Source organism: Scardinius erythrophthalmus (assembly GCF_964197995.2).
Source record: "Scardinius erythrophthalmus genome assembly, chromosome: 7".
NCBI lineage: Eukaryota > Metazoa > Chordata > Actinopteri > Cypriniformes > Leuciscidae > Scardinius > Scardinius erythrophthalmus.
Window position 1 is genome coordinate 21,263,379 of NC_138227.1, and position 24,539 is coordinate 21,287,917.

At 37.9% G+C, this 24,539-nt stretch overlaps 1 protein-coding gene across 2 annotated transcripts in view; it reads left to right on the forward strand.

The window, feature by feature from the left end:
• The window catches only part of nova2 (NOVA alternative splicing regulator 2), a 48,187-nt gene that overhangs the window by 4,285 nt on the left and 19,363 nt on the right, over nucleotides 1-24,539 (forward strand). The window contains exons 2-3 of one of the 2 annotated variants that reach the window (XM_081371536.1): nucleotides 1,381-1,443; nucleotides 5,080-5,223. In XM_081371536.1, coding sequence (XP_081227662.1) covers nucleotides 1,381-1,443; nucleotides 5,080-5,223 — 207 coding nt within the window. The remainder of the gene's footprint in view (nucleotides 1-1,380; nucleotides 1,444-5,079; nucleotides 5,224-24,539) is intronic. The other variant, XM_081371537.1, reaches the window with a different exon arrangement.

Consider the following 24,539-nt stretch of genomic DNA (forward strand, 5'->3'; position numbering starts at 1 on the left):
ATGATGCATTTGAAATCTAATGCAGTATAAATCTATTTGTCAAAGACTAAAAACAAAAGCAAATGAAGACAAAAAACAAAAAATTCATTGCTTTGTGTCTGTTTTTGAAAAGCCCCCAACATAAGCTCTCAGGAACCTTCAATCCTCAAGGTGACGTTGCTTTTTCTGAACCACAGGTCTCTTGGGATTCTCTTGCAACCAATGATTTGTGTTTACACCCACTGGTTTATTATAAATAATACCCATTCGGGCTTTTTTATTAATTATTCTAACTTCTCAGTGAGTATAATCATAGACGAGGACTTAAGATATGAAGAAAGTTTGAGGAAAGAAAAACAGCATACCAACTTGTTCTTGTTTTGTTCCCGGTGTAGCACAATGGGAGGGACTCATTTCCCTCAAAGGCACTGCTACGGATATGCGTGGAGTGTAATCCACTGATTTTTCTCAGCCAGGGCTTTTGTGTTGACAAGTGACAGGAAATATGCTTGATCCGACTCAAACTTGGGCTGTAGATGCTCCATGTTTTAGAAGAGAATAAACTGAGAATGCCTTTTATTCTGATGTACTGATTATGGTTGATATAGGCTTGTTTAAAGGAATATTCCTAGTTCAAGTTAAACTCAATTGACAGCATTTGTGGCAATATTTTTTTATCGACTGGTTCCTAGTTTTCTTTTTTTTTAAAGAAAAGAAACAAAAATCAGTGAGGCACTTAAAGTGAAAGTGAAGTAAATTTAAAAGCAGAAACATGCTTAACAAGCTTAATATAAAAGCACTTACATGACTTACATTTTTACAGTTATTTTAGGCTTTAGACATTTCATGGCAACTAAGTTGAAAAATTGCGAATAACTGTATACATAAAAGTTTAGTTTGGGGTTTTTCCCACACCAAAATCATGTTAGTACGCATATTGTTTACTTGTGGCTAAACAGTGATTATATCAATGTTTACAGATTGGCCTTCTTTACTAATTTGTTTCTTTAAAAGAAAATTAGGAATAAGTTAATCCATTCATTTTTGTGGTAATCAACATTATGCCACAAGTGCTGTTGTTAATTGAGTTTAACTTGTATTGAACCTGGAATAATCTTTGAATTTACAGTGCCATTCAATGTAGAACAATTCAATGCCATTGAACATTGTTATCAGGTCATAAAAGTGAAAATAATTGGAAGCCAAGAAGTCATTATTTTAAAGTTCATGATTACAGCATCTTGTATCTTTATCCATGACGTAAACATTCACAGCAATCACAAATTAGAGCAGGAGGTTTGAAGGTAGACTCTTGTCATTGACTCTGTCATGTTTCACTTTGTTTTGTTTTTCTATCTGACATTTCCACAAAGATTAATTTTCTCATTCACATTCTTTTAGAGAGATGCAACCAACCGGCCATCCATGATCCTCCATTTTCATCAGATTTTGTCGGATTTCACGGTAATGTTTAATTTTCTGCCCAAATTACGTACAGATCTTGTTATCTGCAAACCAGAGTCTACCTTTAACTCTATAATGTTTCTTTCTTTATTTTTCTTTCACTGCATAACTGCCACAATGCTTTGTAATATTTTGCTGCTCATAATTAAAGTAACATATGTAACCTTTAAAACAGCCTAATATTGTTATGAAAATGTGATGCTTGACATAATATTGTGTCTAATGTGTTACATTAATTAGAGTAGATAATGTCAATTATAGCCGGTCTGGATGCATCCGTGATCCAATTTATGACAGACTTTTGTTAGATGCTTTTTGAAGAGAGAATACTTATGTATGCATGATACACATTATTTATGAACCCCACGCCATATTAATCAAGGTTAAATTTAGACTCATCCAAATCAAAAGGAGGACAGTCTTAGCTCTGTGAGAAATCTGGGTCATTGCAGAAAAGCATGTATCTGTAGTGTTCTGTAGACACAGTTTGAACCGCCTATTCATAATGTGTGAAAACAACAGCAATTTTTAGTATGTGAGTGAAAAATCTAGACTTGTCATGTAGAGCTGTTCATGAGTCTAGTTCTGAGTACATTTATTTATGTCGCCGTAAACCTCCATTATTCCCTTGTTGTTTATGTAACTCATAATCTGGTGGCATCCAGCACTAGTGTGGCTAAATATGAGACTATACTTATTTAGTTAGAGATCCGCTTCATTACACATCCAGATCCATTGGCATGTGATTCAAACGAGATTATCTCACGAAGACTACAACATTGTTAAAATCATCCCATTGCCTACTGTTAAAGGGATAGTTAGCCCATAAATAAAAGAAAATTCTGGCATCATTTACTCAGCCTCATGTCGTTCCAGTCCTGTATGACATATTTTCTTCAGTGGAACACAAAATGTGATGTTAGATTTAAATGAGTAAATAAAAGTAAATGAGGACTTTGATTGTCAAGTTCCAAAATGACAAAAAAGCACCATGAAAGTATCATAAAAGTGGTCTTCAGTCTTCTGAAGTCATAAAAGCTTTGAATGAGAAACAGACATTAAGTCATTATTCATTGAAAATGGAATTTGCTTGTTTAAATTATGTCAGAATCATGAAGAATCATTCTGTCAGAGTCAGATCTTTTCAATTATCAGTAGATCAAGTTCACAAAACCAATCTGAGTGATTCTTTCACGAATCAGATTCAAATTCAGTTCTTTAGTTCAATTCACTGAGTCACTGATGCAGCCTCGTCAGTTACCAGCTCAGTGGAGGCGTCAACTGTCAGTGAATTACGAATTAAATTTCAGTCGGTTCGCCACACGAACAAATCATATGGACTACTTTTATAGTGTATTGTTTTTCAAGCTCGAAATATCTCCGGTCCCCATTCATTGTAATTTACATGGAAAAGAGAGATCAGTACATTGTTCACACTTACTCCATTGTGTTCCATGGAATAAAAAAAGTAAAAATCAGTTACGGGGTCCCGCACATGACATACGAGTAAAAAAAAAATAATGAATGAATAAATCGTGGGAATGAATTCTTAATTCGTGGCCGTGATATACATCTATATATTTGTCCACATTTCATGTGCAGGGCTCCGTAATAATTTTGTAAGAATGTAAGAATTTTTATTTTTGCCTGAACTATCTCTTTAACCTTAAAACAAATCTGCTGTATTAATACTCTCTTTGATTTCCAGCTCAAAACAATCTGATCTGTTGACGTCCATCTTGTTAACAGAACACTGACACTTCTCTTAAATTGGCTCACACGTAACTACAGACATGTGCCATTACTTTGTCAGCGATGCGGTTAAGTCGGGCCTTCGACCAAAACATGCCACGCATCCCCGCCGTCGTTGCTGTTGTTAGCTTGTTTGCTTGTCCAGCTGCACTCTGAGATTAATACTCCATAGTCTATATCATTTTTACCCAATCATCAGTATTAGGCTGCAACTGCATGTAGTTTAGCCTAGCCATCAGCCTAGCTTGACAAAATAAACTGCTTCTCCAGAATAACAATCTAATCTAAAGCGGCCGTCTTCTGGGAGCCGACACAGATTAATTGTGGTGGAATATTAAGCGCGTACCCAAGCGGCCCAGGCAGAGGGATACAATGTCATGTTAAAGTCACTGTGTAGGGACCATGTATAGTGCTTCTGCTGACCTGGATATGCTGCAGCCAGGTAGAGCCCAACAATAGATGAAGCACTTTACTGCCCCACCGCTGCTCCACTTTCAAGAAAACCTTTGCTGACCTTCCTCTAGAGAGGGAAGGGAAATCAGGATGTCTTGTGCTATATTGTATGTGCCATGCTCTTCACTTGCTATAAATGGCTACTTCTACACATTACAATATCTACGTCGAAATGGAGTCTGCTAATACGTCTTTTGAAATTCACCCTCTCTTGCATTTATTTTGATTGACGTTTAACAAAATGTACCCGCATCCCTTTCCTGCTTGCATGACTTCTAATTTTCTTGTACCTGCACTGGAGTTTTTGTTCTGCTTTTGACTGGTAGCAGCCCTGCTTAACTTAAGCATTAATACTTGTGGTTCAGGTTTAATTACAACTCGTTAAGTCCACTGATCTTATTATAGTAGTCTTGTAGTTCTTTGCTGGTCTAGTATTTCAGCTTGACTTTTATTTATAGCTACCTCGTCTGATTGCCACTTAGGCAATATGTGCTTTTTCTCATAAGTCAGGCATTAAAGTGTCTAGCAAAAATTTGCTCTGTGCAGCCATATTTTATAACCATAATGTCTACACTTCAGTTTGCCAACTTGGTAATAGTTGGATTTTCTGATCAGCATATGGTAAAGCTTTGTCATACTTTCTTTTTTTCAGATAACAATTCGATGCTTTAGGCCATAGGAAATAAAGCTATTTAAAAATTCACTACCAGCTAAAATTTGGATGCACTTTCTCATTCTTTATTACTTTATTTTACATGTCAGAATAATAACAGTAAAGTCATTAAATCTATGATGTAGCACAAATGGAAGCATGTGAATTATGTAGAGGCCAAAAAAACAAAAAAAACAAATCTTATTTTAGCTTCTTTAAAGTAGCCACCCTTTGCATAGATTACAGCTCTGCACACTCTGGGCATTCAACCAAATTCATGAGGTGCCACCTGGGATGCTTTTTAAACTGTATATATTATTAAAGAAGTTCCCATGTATCCTAGGCACTTGTTGACGGCCTTTCTCTTCACTCTCCCTGCTAAAATTCATCCATTAAAAAAAGTCATTAAAATATTAGGTTGTAGACATAATTTAGATTTGTCTACAAAACTGATTGCATGCATTTTTTAAATCTCAAATTTAACAGTAAATGTCAGATTACATAAAAACGTTTAAATCCATTGCAAATATTTATTATTATTGTAAATGTCAGATTAATGTTTAAAAAATGCTAAAATCTATTGCAAATATGTATTATTATTATTAGTAGTAGTAGTAGGAGGAGGTATTGTAAATGTTAGATTACAGGAAAAGTTTTTTTTTTTTTTTGCAAATTGATATTTGTTTGTTTTGTATACTTGTTTGTTTATTATTATTGTACGTGCCAGATTTTGTAAAATCTATTGCGGAGTTCATTTTTTTCTCTTTCTCTTTTTCCAGAGGAAGGCGAGTATTTCTTAAAGGTGCTGATTCCAAGCTACGCCGCAGGCTCCATCATTGGCAAGGGTGGTCAGACTATTGTCCAGCTACAGAAAGAGACAGGGGCCACCATCAAGCTGTCCAAATCCAAAGACTTCTACCCGGGTAAGTCTCCTAATTCCAGAAAGCCTTGAAGGGAACCCTCATCAACCTCCTCTTGTTTACTGCTCTACTCTACCATCCAGTCATTAAACGGCACACGTTTTAAAGCACCTGGATTGCTTTATATCTTAATTAATCTATGCTATCAGTCTATGCTTATACATTACCAAAGGTACCTCGTTCCCAAAGTCACTGCGACTCGTGCTTAATGAGAATCATATGGGACGCTGTCACCTTTGGGCTTGCGGCCACACCATATGGCCTTTATCGGAGCTCAGGTTGCACATAGTGCCAGATCAAGTGAGGACAATGAGCTGAGAGACTCAGAATGGAGTTCAGTGCTCAAATGAATGCCGATACAATGTCTGAATGCTCCTTTTCTAGCACTATTAATATTTAGAGAGAAGAAGAGAGATGTTTTGTTTCTGTGTGTGTTGGAATTCTTTCAGATGTTTTTAGGGATGGGGTGACAGAGGAAACGAGAAGTGGTGGGGGGCTTCTGGGCTCTTACTTAAAAGGGCTTTGTGCGATTTGCTCATCCTCCCATCGTTGGCATGTCCAACAGGGCACCTCTGTCCCTTTTCCCTTGGGATGTAGAGCACAGAGCGATGGCCAGCCATGGCAGATGCCAAATGCAAGACACCTCCTACCCACCCCCCCATTTCATTGGTTTTGGCAACCTTGAGTGCTCCAATGTCTAGAGCGGGGGGTTGTGATGGCTACTGAATTCAGCGAGAAGTTGCCGGTGCTGTGCTAGGTTGTTCGAGTGCTTAATGGGGGGTTCTTCCTCTCCAGTGAAGGGGGCATCTGTATGGAAATTAGCTTGAGCTTTTCCTTGGGTGCGAGTCAAAAGATCCACCTGCTGTGCTGCTCTCAGGGTGGGGAAGGAGGGAACTCTTTCCCTTTTCAGGAGAGAAGTGTCCGGTATAACTAAATCATTAAACTGTTTTAGGAAGCACATCACATCTCTGAAGACATCATCTGTGATAGAAGCCGCACTGGCATTTAATTTTGGACAAAGCAGCGCTGGCCAGAGACATCCATTATTTCTGCAGAATGAATTTATTAGTTATCTTCGCTCCAAGTATAACTCCTGCTGCATTTATTGGAAAACAAACATATTTGACAACAACCTTGCATCTGTAAAGAACACTGTTCCATCTTAAAGACACGAGACTGCTAAATTAAATGTAGTTTCAAATGTTGTCGTTTTTTTTTCAATTAGCAATGCATGCAAATGCAGAACATAAAACTGGATGTTGCAGTTTCAGTTCACACAAAAATGAAAATTCTGTCATTATTTACACACCCTCATGTCTTTCCAAACCTCAATTACTTTCTTCTGCGGAATACACTCCAGAACTACTTTCAAAAATGTCTGTGTGTGTGTTGGGGTCTAATGTTGTTTTGGATATAACTTTCATATAACTTGCATATAACTTTCGTTATATGATCAAAAATATATATTTTTGTGTTCCATTGAAGAAAGAAAACCATTCAGGTTTGGAGCAACGTGATGGTGAACAAATGATGACAGAATTTTCATTTTTGGGTAAACTACAAATTTGATTTATGTAACCCTAAATGTATTATGTTGTCATTTTTATTAAATAGCATGCAAATTTATGCAAATGCATAAATGGAATGTTAGACTAAGTATCCACTACTTAAATGATAGTTCACACAACAATGAAAATTCAGTCATTTACTTTACCCTTATATTCATCCAAACCTGTATGACTTTCTGTTTTCTGTGGAACATTAAAAGATTATTTTATTAAAATGTGTCCATACAAAGAACATCGATGGGTCCAGTGCTATTTTGGACCCCAATGACCTTCATTGTATGGACAAAAACAGTTAAAAACATTCCTCAAAATATGTTCTATTCTTATGTTCTTTTGTTATCCACAAAAAAAACATACAGGTTACAGAAAAAACAACATGAAGGTGAACAAATGATCACAGAATTTCCCTTTTTGGGTTAATTGCTCAATTTCAAGGCTTATGTTCAATGTTTATGAAAAAAAACTGCTCTAAAAGTCACATTTTAATGCACAAGACTCGCTCGATTTTTCTCACAGCATTTTCAGATATGAGTCCAGAGAGTTGCATCATCCTTTTTTTCTTTATGATTGGCCAGCGCTCTTCATCTCAGGTTTCCTGACTGTGTGTCCATTCTGACTTTTCCATGTCCAAGTCACTGATCCCCATCCAGCCTCTGTCCCTTTCAGCAGTATGTAGCACAATATTAAAGCTCGCTCCTAATCTAGCACCGTGATTGCAGTTTTCAGTGTTTAATACCCAGAGAGCCATGCTGCCCTCCCCCACACATTATCAACATTACTGATTTCTCTGCTGTGTAATCTGCTTAAGACCTAAGCTTTGTGGCCAAAAGATGAAAAGCCGCAATATTACAAATCTAGGGGTAGAAATTTGATATCTGTGTGTGTTTATATTATTTGTTTTTGCTCCCTTTCTTCAGCCTCATTCACTCACATTTTTATTTATGATGAGCTTAGTTTAATTCAAGCTGTTTTATCTTGTGAAAGAATTTTTTTTTCAAAGAGTACTTAGTATGGAAATAATGTTCTTTTAAAATAATTTACCCAAGTGAAAACTGAATGTAATATTTAAAGACACTTGACTGCATGTTATTTGCAGTTAAATGAATGTCTTATACATTTAAATGCAATTAGTTCAAGAGTACATTTTGACACTTAATTATGACTTACTTAATTAGTATATCATATATAAATTGATAATTATTTTTGAAATAATTGTCTTTGCAATATGGTTAAAGTGTAGCCTACTGCCAAGCATTTATAGTCGACTAAAATATACTTTAATGTAGTCATGTATTTTTTGTAATAAACCATTTTTTCAAGATGTTGCTGTTAAGTACATTTAAAATATTTAATTTAAATGTAATATTGAATAACACACTACAATTAAAATTAAAATCATGTACTTTACATGTGTAGTATGTTAGTCAACACATCAAAATCAGTGCACTTTAAAGTATGATAAAAGATTGTTAAAACAATGCACTTAAATCTTTTAATTTGACATCTTTACAAAGTATAATTAATATATATTATTTGCAAGGATGTACACTATTGGGCATTTATGTTTTTTGGATGGTGTTTCTACAATGTTTCATGTAAATACCATGATATATATCAGAGTACCTTGTAATTATCATCACAGTGGATACCACCACAGAATGTTTTTGTAAGGGATTGCTAACAGTTAAGGTTTATGATAGAGTTAGCCTTTATTGCTACTAAATTTGCAAATGTTAGCAAGTAATTATGTGACTTTTGTTTGTGTCTTGGATTCGGCCTGTGGAAGACGGATAAACTTAAAAGATCCACACTCAAGGAGTGTTATGTTTTATGTTATGTTAAGGTGAATGTTATGTTAAGTTAAGAGTGTTATGTTATGTTAAGGTGAAGTCGCTCACTATGCTAGTTGCTCACTATGCTACTTGAAATTGTCAACTCCTAAAATCTCAATAGGCCTATGTCCTAAAGCTTGCGCGTTCTAATTAATGATTCAACACATTTTAGTGCTTGTTAATCAGTCTGTCTGTAAACTCCATTAGTGCTATGTGCTAGCCTACATGCTAATTGTCTTTAGCATGTAAAAGAGCCATTGTCAGAAGCGGCGGGATAGTCGGCATCTGGGCTGTGGAGGAGAGACGAGGTACCCTTAATCCCTGTGGCTTTGTTTTCTTTTTCAGGCACGTGACGTCATCTTCTGTGGCCGCTAGCCCTCAGTGCCAGCCAGTGCCTGAGACTCACACAGTCAAACCGTCTTATACAAAAGAGCCTTGCTTTCCAGAGCCAGTTTGACCCGAGTCTCATCATAGACAGAGCGATATAGAGAGAAACACTTAGCGAGGGGGATGATGGGAGTGATGGCGCAGACAGTGATCTTGAAAATGATGAAGATGCTAGGACATCAAAGTACATTTGTGATATAATTAGCATGTTGCCCACTTAGCCTGCTGACGCTTCCAATTAGGTATGACTAGACCTTTTTCAGGGATCATCAGGAAGATCTTTAGAATGTGACTTCTTTCTTTCTTTCTTTCTTTCTTTCTTTCTTTCTTTCTTTCTTTCTTTCTTTCTTTCTTTCTTTCTTTCTTTCTTTCTTTCTTTCTTTCTTTCTTTCTTTCTTTCTTTCTTTCTTTCTTTCTTTCTTTCTTTCTTTCTTGTATTAAATTGCAACTTCATCATAACAAACATAATATTACAAATATATTTAAATACAAGACATACAACTAACTAATACATTTTTATTGAATTTCACATAATAATAAAGTGTCCGAAAAGTATATTCTTTAAGGTATGTTATTTAAGTACTCTTTTTTTTTTTTTAGAAAAGCTAATGTGTACATCTTTTTCACAAAGGTATCTTCCTGGGTACCCCCTCTCTTTCATTTCTCTTTCCTCTTGGGTGTTGTACTTTTGCTTCTGTAATGTGTGGCTTTTCCGTCAGATGTAATGAAAAACCTCAGAGGGACTTGCCGTTAATAGAACACTGCAAATTTATTCCAGGGATCAATTTTTGCATCATGGGATTGGTGCCGTGTCCTTTACTCCACACCCCCCCCTCGGCCGACCACCATCTCTAGTGCATCTCTATGAGGCTTCAGTACAAATGCTATTGATCGATCCTGCCACTGCAAATAGACAGGATAAAGGATAAAATTCACCATGAGAACTGAAGAGAATAGCAGGTGCCTTCCCTTCAATTTTGAAAAGCCAATCTCCTTCCACCCAGGAAGTACACTGACTAAATAATTTTGATAACTTTCACCTTGATTCAATAGCGTCGAGAGGGGATGTGTGTAACAGAACATTAAAGTGCGATCTTTCGCATTACTGGCTCAGAAACACTGAGGCTTACCTGCAGACCCACACTTAAAAAAAATGAAAACTCTAATTGAAAAAGATAATTGAATGAACATTGGGAAGTAAAAAAAAAAACTATTGACTTTCATTTTATGGACAAAAAACACATTCTTGAAAATATCTTCTTTTGTGTTCCATAGAAGAAAGCCTGAAAGCCTATCGATATGCTGACCGATATTTTACTTTTTTTCTCTCTTTTTTTTCTCACATTGGCCAATACATTTGTCTGGATGAACTGAGACTTTTATTTTGACAGAGCTAACAAGACGCACAGGATTTTCCATTCTCCGTCTTCATTAGTTTACTAGAATCAAGAAGTTACTATCTAAAATGTAAATCTATCTATTTTATTGATTTTTTTTTTATTCAAATATATTTTAAATATGATTAATTTTTAAATTATTTCTAATTTTGTAAATATAATGTAAAATAAATATACATTTAGTTGCAGCATTTGTTATTTACCATCTTTATATTAGATTGTGTGATATAATATATATCGGGTTTATATCGGATGGACGATATGATATAGATCATATCATATCATATGATATCGGCATATTACTAAAAAAACCCATATTGGTTGACTACTACTGATATGATTATACAGGTTTGGAACAACAAGACATAATTTTTATTTTTGGGTAAACTATTACTTTAATATTTCTTTTTTCTTCTGAATTTCAGCACCGATTTTGATTGATTTACTTAAAATTTGTTTAAAATATGTTAGAATCATCAAATCAGTCAAAAAATGTGAAATACACACAGCTTTCTGAATATCGACCTATTCAGATCCTCCACCGGGCAGCGGTACTGCCTCCTCGTCCGGAGCCAGTATTTCGCATAGCGCTTGTTATATTAGACCTTCTCAATATGCAACTTGTTTGGATTGTTTTTAATAGTCTCTCATGGAAACGGTAAAAACAAATGAGTTGATGTCAGTTCTAGAAACTGAAGCCAGTTATGAGATAACGGTAAACCATTTTGTAGATCTGAGAGCCTTTAATCCAGCATTCCTGTAGGTCTCAGCGGCGTTCCCTGTCTGTCATCCCTCAGACTGTGCATCATTAGACCAGGCACCGAGTGGGCGAGAGCTTATGGGCACAGAGCTTAGGACCTCAATAACTGTCCCATGCTTGGGCGATGTGCGGAATAGTGGATTCTGACAAGGAGGATCTTGGATTTGAGAGCCAAAAATATCCCTCCAAATGTTTGACCCATCTGTATGTCCTTCCCATGGTCTATATAATAACCTCTGACACTGAGCTTACCGCCTGACACTCCTGTCATTTCTCATATTAGACTCGAAATTGTGAGTGTTTGTGTCTCTGTCAGAGTATATCAAGGGATTTGATATATTTATGACGGTGCAGTTATGTCTGGTCCCTCCGAAACACTAGGACAAAAAGATGCAGACATGGAAAGAAGTTGAGAGGGGAATGACACAGTGAAGGGGGAGGAGTGATTGAATATCTAATTGTTTGAATGGTCAATGATGGGTCTAAACTGTGTAGGACAAAGAGGAGTGGTGGGCCACTCATAATGACAATAGAAGCTTTTGACATTGTTGACGACACAGCTCCTCAAGTTTGGGGGGAGGTGCAGGCGCGCAGGCTGGTCTCCCATCTGCCTGAGGAGGTGTTAGTGTGTGTGTGTGTGTGTGTGTGTGTGTGTGTGTGTGTGATGATGCGGAGACAAAAAACAAGAGTGTATAGGAGACTGGCAAAAGTGAGAGTGCTGTGCACCGTGTAAATCTCAGTTGACTGAATTTGTTTAACACGATGTACATATAGCAGTTTTTAATTGTTCAGAGCCTTAAATTATATATAATAAATGTTATTTATTTATAGTATATATCCATATGGTTTATTTTTATATAAATATATTTATTAGATCATTATAATATAATATATAATTCATTTCGGAATACAAATCTCAACATGTAATTGTCATCATTAAATGATTATGCATACATCAGCATCTTATCAGACATCGACCAGCAAGCTCTTTAGATATCAGTCTCTGAAAACTGACTAATGCTGTGAAATAAATAGTTATCAATCATATTGAATAGCTCTGTTAATCTGTTAACTCATAGTAGTGGTAGTAGTTGTATCGAACAAGTCCCGTTTTATGTAGAAATGCATCCAGGGTGTCAGTGGGAGTCCTGACGTGTTACATAAGTGGGCCTGTCTCTGTGCTTTTGTCTGAGTCTGTCAGTGGTGTAGAGATGATGAATGTGTCAGTGGGAGACAGCCATCCTCTTCTCTCGCTGCGTTCACTCTGTCATCTGCTGCACATTTTATGATGAGCTCATCAGTAAAAGCCAACCCCCCACGCTCAAAGCTCAGCAATGCAGGAGCTTAACAGATTCGATCTATATGCAGGGATATGTACATACTTTTGTGCAACTTTTGGTAAAAGTGAGTCGCTTTGGATAAAATCATTTATAAGTGTAATGTAAATGTATATCGATTTGGATAAGTGGATATATTTTTTGGCACGAGTACAGGAAATTTATTTAGTGATACTATATATATAAGGCTTGTAAATGCCTTTTTCTTCTCAAATGTGTAATACTTAAATTTTTTAATACCATTTTTTTTTTTTTGCTTGACATTGGTACACAAGTCCCTCCTTTGTTATTGTAAACAAAAGCTTTGAATTATTCAAATAAATTGTAAACAATCTAAAAACAGCATTCGATTTTCCAGCCTTGTCTAGATTGTGACTCTCATGTCTTATAGCTGCACGCAAGGTGCACAGGATCTGTCCCACGAAGGTGGGACCTCTCCTGGGGTTTGGTGCAGAGCTGACGGGGCCGACACCCCCCATCCCCCTTTGTCACAGACACGCCCTCCTCCCTACGGGTTCTCACTCCCCCCTTAGAGACAAAGCATGCTTTGTTAGTCTCTACACTTGGTTGCCTCAGAGATGGGAATTAAAGTGACGGCTCTAGAGGCAAGAGGTTCCCCTCTACCATCATCATTATAGCCGTCTTTCTCTGTTTCCCCAGTTACAGCAGGCAGGTAGACAGGCGACAAAGATGTCTCTCGCTTCTGTGCCGATGTTTGCCTCTGGGCTTAGGGCGAGACAGAAGCGTGGTCTGAGAGAGAGAGAGTCAGCCGCAGTAAGGATGGATACTCTTGCAGTCCAGTCACGTAGAGACTCCGGCAGCCAATCGCATAATGGCATGGCCTCCATTTTGAAGTTCCCGCGAAGGAAAAAAAAGCGGTGGCAGATGTCCTGTTGCTCTCACTGGCTGATTAAAGCATAACGCAAACACCAACCGTACCTTTAAAATAATTTAAATATTTTTTGTTGTAGCATATATATATATATATATATATATATATATATTAAAAATAATTATTCTTGAAATTTACTTGACCAAAAATACTATATTCAACAAGGTTCTTGTTAGATTTCAGAACTAAAATAATATAAATATTCTCAAAATTGCCAATAAAATAATTATAAATATGCAAATAATTTTGTGTAACATTAAGATTAATATATAATTAATAATAAAAAAATATTCTGACACTTAATCAACAGAATAATTATTCAGAAGCCATCTTTAATCAAAACTCAAACATCACCATGTTAATAGAGCCATTTGATTACTAATCATTTTTTCACTGAAGCACAATCAAAAGACACAAAAGCCTCCAGCACATTTCTTTAATCGTAGATCCACCATCATGACACCTGGCTTGCCGGTTGCTGTGGCATGCCCTCCCGTTGCATAATGAGGTTATAAGTGCAAAATCATTTAATGCCTGTGTCCTGCATTTGGGGCAATTTAGCATTTGTGCTGAGACATTTGGGGCTTAAATGAGAAAAGCCCCTTACATAAGATTAGGACAATGGAAAGCTGCATTGTGTAGAATAGGGGGGCACCTTTCCTCTAAAACGGAAGGTGGTGAGGGATGACAAAGAAGAGTATTGAGTGTTGGCGGTGGGTTTCTTTTTGGAGCAGATCCAGCCTCTTCGCAGAGGGGACAAAGCTCCCCCTCTGTGCCTCAACAGAGCCTCTAAAGGCACAGAGTTCCGCAGCTGCCTCCCGCTCCGCCCATTTGCCTCCCAAAATCTCTAATCCCCACTGAATGACCCCCCAAACTCCCTTTCCCTCTCTCATACACTCACTACCACCTTGAGCCCACCAGACTAGTGATTCATTTCTCCTTCGTCCCCCCGTCAGCTGTCGGAACGTTCCCTTCAACACACCGGCTGTATGCTCGTATTAATTGCAACAGATCGGCCACGGCTAATTATCTTTGACCCCTTTAGTCTTGTAGGAGTAGTGTGTGTCTATGCGTCAACTATGGGTTAGAGAGGATACGATTGGGAATTTGCATGCACAGATATCTACATGCAAGACTGCTATTTGATATATAACCAGAGATATTATACAGCCTATTTGATCATCTTTGGCACTAAAGCACAGGTTGCTAGAGCTGTTTGTGGGTCAGCTTTGGATCTGGGGAGAACAGTTGTTCCTCAAGGGGACCTCTTGAGATGGTCATGTGATCATGGCCTTCTAGAATTATGTAGCATGAGGACTGGGATGGGTTCTGCCTATTGACATCAACCAATTGTCACTTTGATTTGATACCTTTTGTTGTTCTGAAGATACAGCTGTGTCTGTAATTTTTTCCATCAACAAAGAAATCATAAAAAAGAAGTAAGTTATATATAGTTATATAATTATATAGTTAAAATATGAAATATATTTGATTGTATATTGTTTTATATGTAATTGTTTATAATCATCACACATCATTGACAAAAGAAAAAATATTATATATACAGTATATATGTGTGTGTGTGTATATAAAGTTAAATATTTTTTTCCTTTTTTTCCTTTTGTCAATGATATAGCCTATATATATATATATATATATATATATATGTATATTTCAAATCAATGACAAAAGTAAATATATATGCAAATGTATCTGTTTTTTTTTTTTTAGCGAATCAAAGATGCAGATTATAGTTTGCTATTCTTGTTGCAACCAGGCTGTATGATGTTGCCTTTTCAGTCACATGAAACCTTCGACCGCAGACACAAAGGAGATTGCTAATTGCTATTTTGCTGATTGCTAATTGCTATTTGCTTCTCAGCTATCGCCAAAGCCAAATGTTCCCCAAAACATTTAGTTGATGCACCACTTTGGCTTTCCCTAAAAAACTTCAAGTAAATAAGCAAGGATAAAACACATTAAAAAGATTCCTGTTTGTCTTTAACTACTAACCTCTCAGTTTTCAAGACAAAACTGGAAGCAGAGGGGGGAAGATCCACACGTGCACTGAACACTTCACAATCAGTGCTTTCAACCTTCGTACCCACTGTTTCACCTCCCTTGCCCACGCAGGGCAGGTGCAGGCAGAGGGGGCAGCGTTTCAGAGCCTCCTTTGTCATGAAATGTTAGCACTTTACTGCACAGGGTTTGGCTGGCCAGTGCCAGGAGCTCTATGCCAAATTTCAGGAAGGAGGATGAAAGCCAAGTCAATTGTGAAGACACCCACACCCTTTAACCGAAGAAACAAGCGTAATGCTTCTGTGTTCCTAACGGGGAGCTTCTTCATTCGGAGTGGCGTTTGCTAACTCCTGAAAATCCCTCAGCAGAGCTGAATAATGGCTCTGGTTACGTATGCATTTTGGCAGCCGCAGCTAAATGAAACTTCTCCTGACAGGCAGTGCTGATCACGTCCTTTTAGACATGAGCTGTAGGTTTACCTAAGGCAGCCTAAAGGGGCTTTGGAGCTGAATCCTAATTGTACAGCAAGTAAAGTGACTCTCAGTTGTGTCTGTAGAGCTGCACTAGCTGACTGTCGTAATGGTGACCCGAGGCGGTGTCATGATTGTCTGTGCTGCAGGGTTGTGCATTGTTCACAGTTAAATTGAGAATGCCTTTTAAATTCTTGTTTACTGTCTAAATTTGAATTGACTTGAAATTGAGGTAGCAAACAGGATGCACAATTGCAGTTCGAATCCAAATGTAAGGAAGTAGGTTTAAAAAGAACTGAAATTGAAAGAAATTCCTATAACATTTTTTTAAGGAGAAAAGCAAAATGAGACAATTGCAATACATTTCAATTTTGAATAGCAAATTAATTTGAACTGCAATAGAGTGCAACCGCTGGGTTCTGGAAGTAAAAATGCCATTAATTTTCTCCAAAGGGGAATCGATATTTTACAATAACTTATAAACTATTAAAGACAGACCCACTATGAGTTACGAGGTTGTTAATTAACGGTATATGCTTTTGTTGAAGTCATGTATTTTTGAAATAATTGTTTAACAGCTGGCATCCTGGTGAGAAACTGCATTACCCATGTTTCTGCAAAGAAATCTCTTCCAATTAGAGAATAGATCAAATCACACCAAGGCTGCATCAGAAATCACATACTTTCCTACTATATAGTAGGAGAAAAACAGTATATGACAAAAGAAGTATGTCCGAAATCATAGTACTCATAACAGAGTTGGCAGAAAGTACCCGGATGATCTGCTTTTTCAAACCAGTATATCCATAATTTTTTATTTGATTTCCATTTACAATGCTTCATGGGATTGTAGTTCTTTCCCTCACTGAAGCTGTTAAATACACATTTGTGTACCTTTGTCTCTTCAATTACTTTTTTGCTTCAAATCAAAGTTTGTTGTGTTGTGATTCACCTCGTAACTGGTAGGTTTGGTTCATCTCTTTAACAAAGACTTTTAAAAAAATCCCTATTGGAAAAAATTAATGTAAAGAATACCGGAACTGTTCTCTGTTCTGTTCCGGAACTGTTCTGTTCTCTTCTGGTCATTCCAGGTCAAATTTCAGTTCAGCTTCTTGTGCGGTGTAGCCAATTCAGTTCAGATTTAGACTTTGATTTGAAAAGGAGCCAATTCTTCAATTCAACCCAACCGACATTTGAGAAGTGACGTGGCTGCTTCTTGGACCACCAGCTCTGTATTACACAAACGTCTTCTGTCTGCACATCTGCATGCACATGCGAGATCCATTCATATGTTGGCAGTTGCATTCGGTGCATGTTCATTTCAAGCACTCTTTATTTCTGCGCGCCTGTCAGTATATTCTCATAGTGCTGAGAGCCTTAAAAGGCGGTGGGGGTGTCTCATTTTCAGGTCGACTTCTCCGGCCTTGCTTGGCTCCTTAACCCCATTGCCTCACTCGAATTCCAGCTGTACGAAATGGGGAACAGATTGTGTGCATGATGTAAAACGGCAGGCATTCTCCTGTTGCTATGGATAAGGTCAACTGTTGAGTAAACTCAAGCAGATTAATACACATTATGAAAAGTAGAAAACTGAAAACATGGCACTGGAGAATAAAAACAGAAAGCTCTTCTAGTGGTCTCTTGCAGCAGACAAATAAATAAATAAATAAAAGAAGTTAGTGGTAAAGGGTTGCGATAAGGAGTGGGCTGAAAACTGAATCTTGGCTCAGGGTTCGGAGACACTGAAAGCGCTGATAAAGAACCAGAGCAGAAAGCTGGCCCTGGACCTTCAGGCCTCGGCGCCTCAATTGGCTCGGAAGAGATGACTCACAGGCCAGTGGAGGAGGCCCAGACCGGAGAGGACTCTTAGCAATTAGCAGTGCTTGGACATGACAGCGTTGAGGGAAGCGGCAGCAGGTTTGGATGGTCTTGTTGTAGGTTGTTTGGGGCAGCCATGCCAGCTGACTCAATCTGCCTATCGTTCAGACGGGCAATGTTTAGACATCTTTGATGGACAGCAGGCAAGCCGAGACAGGTGTGTGTTGGGCTCCGAGCACTTGTGTGGAACCCAATACCTCCGCAGGGAGATGCGCTCAACGAGTTGAGGACACGGAGTATGTGGACGGGAAAAGCATTTAAATGCAGATTTAAGAAGGAAGTGTTTTGAGAGTCGCAAACAGGCTATGCTATGTTAGCATTCTGATATTGTAATAATAATGCCACGTTTTCCTGTTGCTCACCATAATCTTACTCTGTTAGCTCTTCTAATTCGATTTTTCTGATCCCGTAAACTTAATCCTCCTCCACTCTCATTAACTTGCACTTTATGGTTAGCAAAATGGACTAATGTTTCTAGTGTTTTTACTAAGATACTTGGTTCAAAATTCAACTCATTTTGCAAATGGAGCTCTCTTTGTTTGGTGCTTTCATATAGTCTCTCTCATATTATAAGGCACAGTGTTAATTTTCCAAGTTACAGTCCCAGTTACACATTAGCAGCATACACCTAGTTGGTTTTCCTTCCAATTTTTGTTGTTAGATTATCATGTACCTGATTATGGAAACATTGCAAATTAGAAATATTTGAAAGGCACAAAAATCTGTAAGTAGACAAAACAGAGGGACTGATGGACATTTACCAAGCGCCCCAAGAGTTTTGCGCCTGGAATGTGATGACAAAAGCATTGTTACACAACCTCTCCATTATCTTGCTCAGTTTTCTCCTCTCTGCAGCTTTCTTACAGCTTCATTATTCATATTAAAGGATGGAAAGAGGTAGAGGAAGGATCTTAATTGCGTCGTCCACACACTATGTACTGAATTATGGGGGCCAGTGGGTTACTCTCTTCTCTATACCCTAATGTAGGTGACCATCAGTCACTGTTTGAATCATTTGTGCAAGCCTGGAATTCACACCAGCTCCAGTTACCACACCGGCCTTTAGAGATTGCAAATGCACTATGGGTTACCAGGCAGTGTACATGTGTGAGTTTGAGCGTGATAAAATTCCTGCTCTAATGGCTTAATTCAAGCACGTTTTGAAGTGAACTGATACATGGTGAAAAATGAAAAGAGTTGTTGTGTAGGTGTGCGACAAGCAAACAGTGTATTACTGTATGTGCATGTTGACACGCGGGTCAGGCATTGTGCTCTGGTTAGCGTGCATTCAGTATAACAAGCCGTTAGACATGTGTTGGATGTGGCTGAGCAGTTTGGTTGCTCGTTACAATAAGCTGAACCAAAGTGCTAACTTAACATCCACAAGATCCTCTTGAGGATAGATGGTTTTGATAAATCTTCACAAACAGATCCAGTGGATTTGTAATAGAGTCTCAGTCCCAGTGTTAAATGCACATGACTAGAAATAAATAAAAAATACACATAATCCCTCTCAAGTGTGTGGAAGGTCTGACTGAAACCATAGTCTGTGTAACACTTGAAATCATTTCAGCAGTAAATTCATTGGCTGTAAAGCAGGGTCGCCTCTAACAAGGAGCAAACACTAAAGCATCTATGGATTTTACACCTTCTCTCCGTTCCCCTGCAAGGCAAAGGCAACTGGTCTGTTTAAGCATCAGCAGCCATAAATCAGGGGCTGTAACTCTTTCAAAAAAAGATCTGCTGAAAATACCTTTTGATATTTTTATTAGAAGACATAACTCATGCAGCTATCGATGATGTTTCGCCAAAGTCATGAGTGTTAAGTGAAACGCTGCTCAGGCTAGTTTGTTAAACTTTCAGTTTGCGAGTTCGAGTTGCGAGTCAGAATGTGAGGTATTCGTCCAGAAATAACATCGCATTCTTATTTGACTTATAGGTTTGTATGCAACAGATTTATGACAGTAAATAGCTGGTTGTGATCTTCAGGGCCTAGGTTTGCGAAATCTGAGTTTAAGAACCGAGTCACATAGGATTACAGACTGAAATGTCTTTTGAAACGACCCATTTTGGCAGTCGTGTCCCTTTCTTTTTTCTGTCCCTTGAGATTAGCCATCTCTTAATGCAGTTCCCTCTTCAGAAATCTGCATAACACACCCGTGGAGTTGGCCTCGGTTGCCTCTCGAGTCATTTCCTCATCAACAGTGAGTCAGTGTCTAAGCTCATGGACCCAGTCTTTATTTTTATTCGTTTCATATGTGAAATGTAAGAAATATATCCGGGAAGTCACTCGGTTGCGTTTTTTTAATGGAATTAGTTACATGAAACGGCAGTTCATTATTTTGAATGATCAGATGTATTTGCACAATTCAAAGTAACATTACGTAACATTACACATTTATTTAGATGTTAATAGATAAACACTACCATTCAAAGGTTTGAGGTCATTAAAAAGTTTGGGGATAGTATTACTTATACTGTATTGTTACAAATATATATATATTTCAAAGAATTACAAATTCTATTTCAAAGAAATCTGAAAATAAAAATGTATCAGGGTTTCCATTAAAAATATTCAGCAGCATAACAGTTTTCAACAGTGATAATAATAATAAGAAATGTTTTTTGAGTAGCAAATCAGCATATTAGAATGATTTCTGAAGGATCATGTGACACTTGTGACACATGTGAAAATTCAGCTTTGCATCACAGGAATAAATTCAATTTTAAAATATAATTAAAATAAAAAATAGTTTTTAAGTTGTCATCAATTTAAAATTGTAATAATATTTCACAATATTATAGTTTTTACTAGTTTTGATCTAATAAATGCAGCCTTGGCCATAACATAACATTTAAATAATCTTACCGACCCCAAATGCTTGAACAATGATGTAGGTAGGTTGCACATTTTTGAAAACAGTGATATCACAAACTATTTTGGATATTAAGGAGATTTTTTTCGAATTATTTTTTAGTTGTTTTTAATTATTTACGTTTTGCCATGTGCTTCGTTTTTCAGCATCTCGCACTTGAGCACCACTTTGAAGAACACGTCTAAAGATCCTTGCTCTCTTTTTTTTTTATTCTGTTCTATTTTTCCCAGCTACTCTTATATGCAAGAATGCAAGCTGTGTATGACTCAAGAACATACGGAGGATTTTCAAGCTTGTATTACTCCAATAATGAATTTTATGGAATGGTCAGGGGGGCGTGACTAATGCATTTTTTATTACACTTCTTAAATTGACAGCCCTAAATATATCACGTCACATCTAAAATGCACAGATTACAAGAGTTGAGGAAAATATCCTTTTTTAAGCCAAAGTGGAAAAGCTCCCCAGAGCCATTGAAACAGTGTAAGGCACCTGGCAGGAAAGTTTAGACCCCCCTTCCCATCTCCTACCTCTTTTTTCATTCTTCATCTTTCTTTTTAGAGAGTTTAGTTTCTCTCTGAGTAATGTTACCCCCTCTTTCCTCTCTTTATTGATGGGTTGGACATATTGAATAAAGAATCTCTTTTGCTTTCCCTTTAATCGTGTTCCCTTCCTCACTGTGTTTCTTTCTCACTCACTGCATGTTGTTTTGTCTCTTGCTCTCTCTTTGTCCTTCTGTGAGGTCTTGGAGGGGTGTGCAGGAAGGTCTTGAGAGGGTGAGAGAGAACATTAGGGAAAAGATGAGGACAGGATCTCAGCCCAGTCCAGGCATCTCTTCAGCTGTTTGCACGACATGGGCCCCGTATCCATGGCGACGTCACTATAGATGTGGGGGGCTGGGGACGGCTTGGGTCAAACTGAGGAAAAGGGGTGGACAAACCCAGCACTTCTCAATAAGAGTGACATCACTGAAGAGGAATTCACTCTTTCTTCCAGATCCTTTGTTATTCTTTGGAGACCCTTCTATCCTTCCTCTGCCGTTTAAAGAGGCTTGTTGCATTGGAAAGGCAAAGCCGAACTGATCCAAGTTCACTTCGAAATTTTTATTCTGTCATCGTTTACTCACCCTCGTGTTGTTCTAAACCTGCATGACTTGCTTGTTTCTGTGGAACACAAAAGAATATATATTGAAAAGATTGTTTGTTGTGTTCATACAATGAAAGTCAGTAGGGCACCATGTTGTTTTGGACCCCATTAACTTTCATTATACGGACAAAAACAGTTGAAGAATTCTTCGAAATAACTTTTGTTGTGTTCCACAGAAAAAAAAAAGAAAGTCATAAAGGTTTGGAACAAAGACACAGGGAACAAAGGTTTGTTGGGGGAACTATCCCTTTAAGAAGACTTGGAAAGTGAGATTCCCATCTGCCCTAGTGACTGCTGACATGGGTTAGTTTAGGCCCATAAAGAAACGTCTGGATTTGGAGTGTCCATCCAGCCTGACAGACTATAAAATACCGGTTCAAACAGCATAAAGAGATTTGAATGGAAACTCTTTCCGAATTTCCAATCCCCATCTTTCTTCTTCCTTTATACTGGTCATGATTACATAAGCACATGCAACACCCCTTCCTTTCTGTTTTAAAATAAAAACACATTACGTCATTAGCAGCTGCCCCACAATATTTTCAGGGTCTGCCAGTTGCTGTGGTGATGTGTCTTATGTCATATGCCTGGACTGGCCCTATCCCAAACATTCATGTAGTTATTAACATAATGGTGCACACTGACACCAACAGGACCCAGGTGTCCCCTGTTTTAATTTGCTCGTCTCTGCAGTCAACGCTTCATCTTGTAGTGGGTGCTCCATGCTAAAACAATGGCCCGTGTGCTCCTAAGGGACTCGTACGTGGAGGCTGCAATCAGCCGCCCTTTGATGGGCGGACAGGAAAATACGAGTCACCGAGGGAGATGGCTAGTTTTTTTACTCTCCCCACCTCCCAAACTCATTCTTCCTCTCGCTCTCGGTTCCCCCCCCCCCCTTTTTTTTTCTTTCTCCCAACACCAAAGCCAGGAAACATCTGTAACCTCGTCCACAGGCAGGGCCGTATGTTCATGAATTCTCTGAGGCCGCTGTTGGACTCTTTGGAGTGAGGCAATCAGGAAGCTTGACAAAATTTGCTCATATTGAGATATGGCGTAGAGACGTTTCTTGGACAAGCCCGTACGGTGTATATTCTGAAAGATTCTCCATGTGTTTCCGGCAGCTGTTCTCATTTGTCATGTGGTACGCAGCAGTTTAATTGGTTATTGAGCCTGCTGTGGACATTTCTATGGGTTCAGAGCCCAATCTGGATCTTGTCAATCAATGGGTCAATCCGTCTAGCAGCTTTTGGTGTTGTGGGACTTGTGATCAGCATTTGTGATCTACATGACCCTGCACTATTCTTCCAATTGACAAGCTCTCGGCATCTGGTTTAGGAAACATCTACCTGCTCATGAATTTTTGGTAACACTTTAGCTTACGGTCCAGTTCTCACTAGTAACTAGTTGCTTATTAGCATGCATAAGGATATTGGCTGTTTATTAGTACTTATAAAGCACATATTAATGCCTTATTCTGCATGACCATATTCTACATCCCTTAATCCTACCCAATACCTAAACTAACTATTAATCAGTAGGTAGTTAATAGTTAGTTAATAGTGAGAATTGGACTCTAATCTAAAATGTGACCAAATTTTTTTTATAATTTTATATTTTTTGAAGTTTAGGAAACATCATCTACCACTTTAAGCCTAACTGTTTTTTAATCACTTTTTTATAATTTTGTGAAAAAACATATACCGCTATAAATTTGATTATTTGTTATAGTTTTGGAAACAAGAAATCAAACTACATGCAAAAAAAAAACATATTTTTGGGGGGGATTGATTATGGTGTCATTTTCAACAGTATACAACAGCAATTTGCACCAACATTGACTCTCCATCCGTGGCAGCAACAGCAGAGATTAGAGGGCGTTCACACAGGACGCTTTCTCCTTTTCAAACAGCTAGACAGAGCTGGAACAGAGTGATGTCTTGTGACACGTTTCTGCTAGACTATTTTTAACCTGACACACCTTAAAAACAACGTCTGTACATAGACCAACAAAATAATGCAGATCTATACGACTCTTTCCGCCGTCCTTGAGCACTCATAAGATTTATCTGTCTAATACTCAAGTAAACAAAATGACCAAAATATCCATCCTTGCTATGAGCCACCATGTTTCTGTTCTCTCTCTAAATAATTTGCAGGATCTAGGCATTACCTCATATTACTGCACAGTTTACCAGGTTTAATTGGCTCTTCTTTTTTTTTTTAATGAGCTCACGTTACATTCCATATAGTAGGCTACATGTTAATGTTTTGTTCATGCTCATGTGGTTTTGTTTAGTGGCCCTTATAGACTTACATTGTCTGTTTTGAAGTCATGATAGAGTTATTCTTTAGAACAGTCTTCCAGACACTCCATCACTCACGCAACTACAGAAAACAGGGCCCTCCTCTGTTTTACATGCTTTTGGGAAAAAGATTGGCATTCCTGTGGAGAAAGATAGGATAGCCCATGCAACATTAATAATAATGATTAATTTCCCTTAATTTCTCAGTAGCTAAATCACCAAAGAGGAGCTCCATCTAGCAACAAGAACAAGGAATGAATGACTCATCGACTTAACAACTGTATAAAAACAATTTAGTACAAGAGTGAACAGCCAAGCAGGCATTCCCTAGGCAACTATAGAAAACACCTCCGCACTGCCCAATACCTTTTCTTAGTTTTAATTCTTGGTCTGTATTGAAGCTTATATTGTGTTTCCATAAACGCTACTAGCACAAAGCTCACACATATTCTAA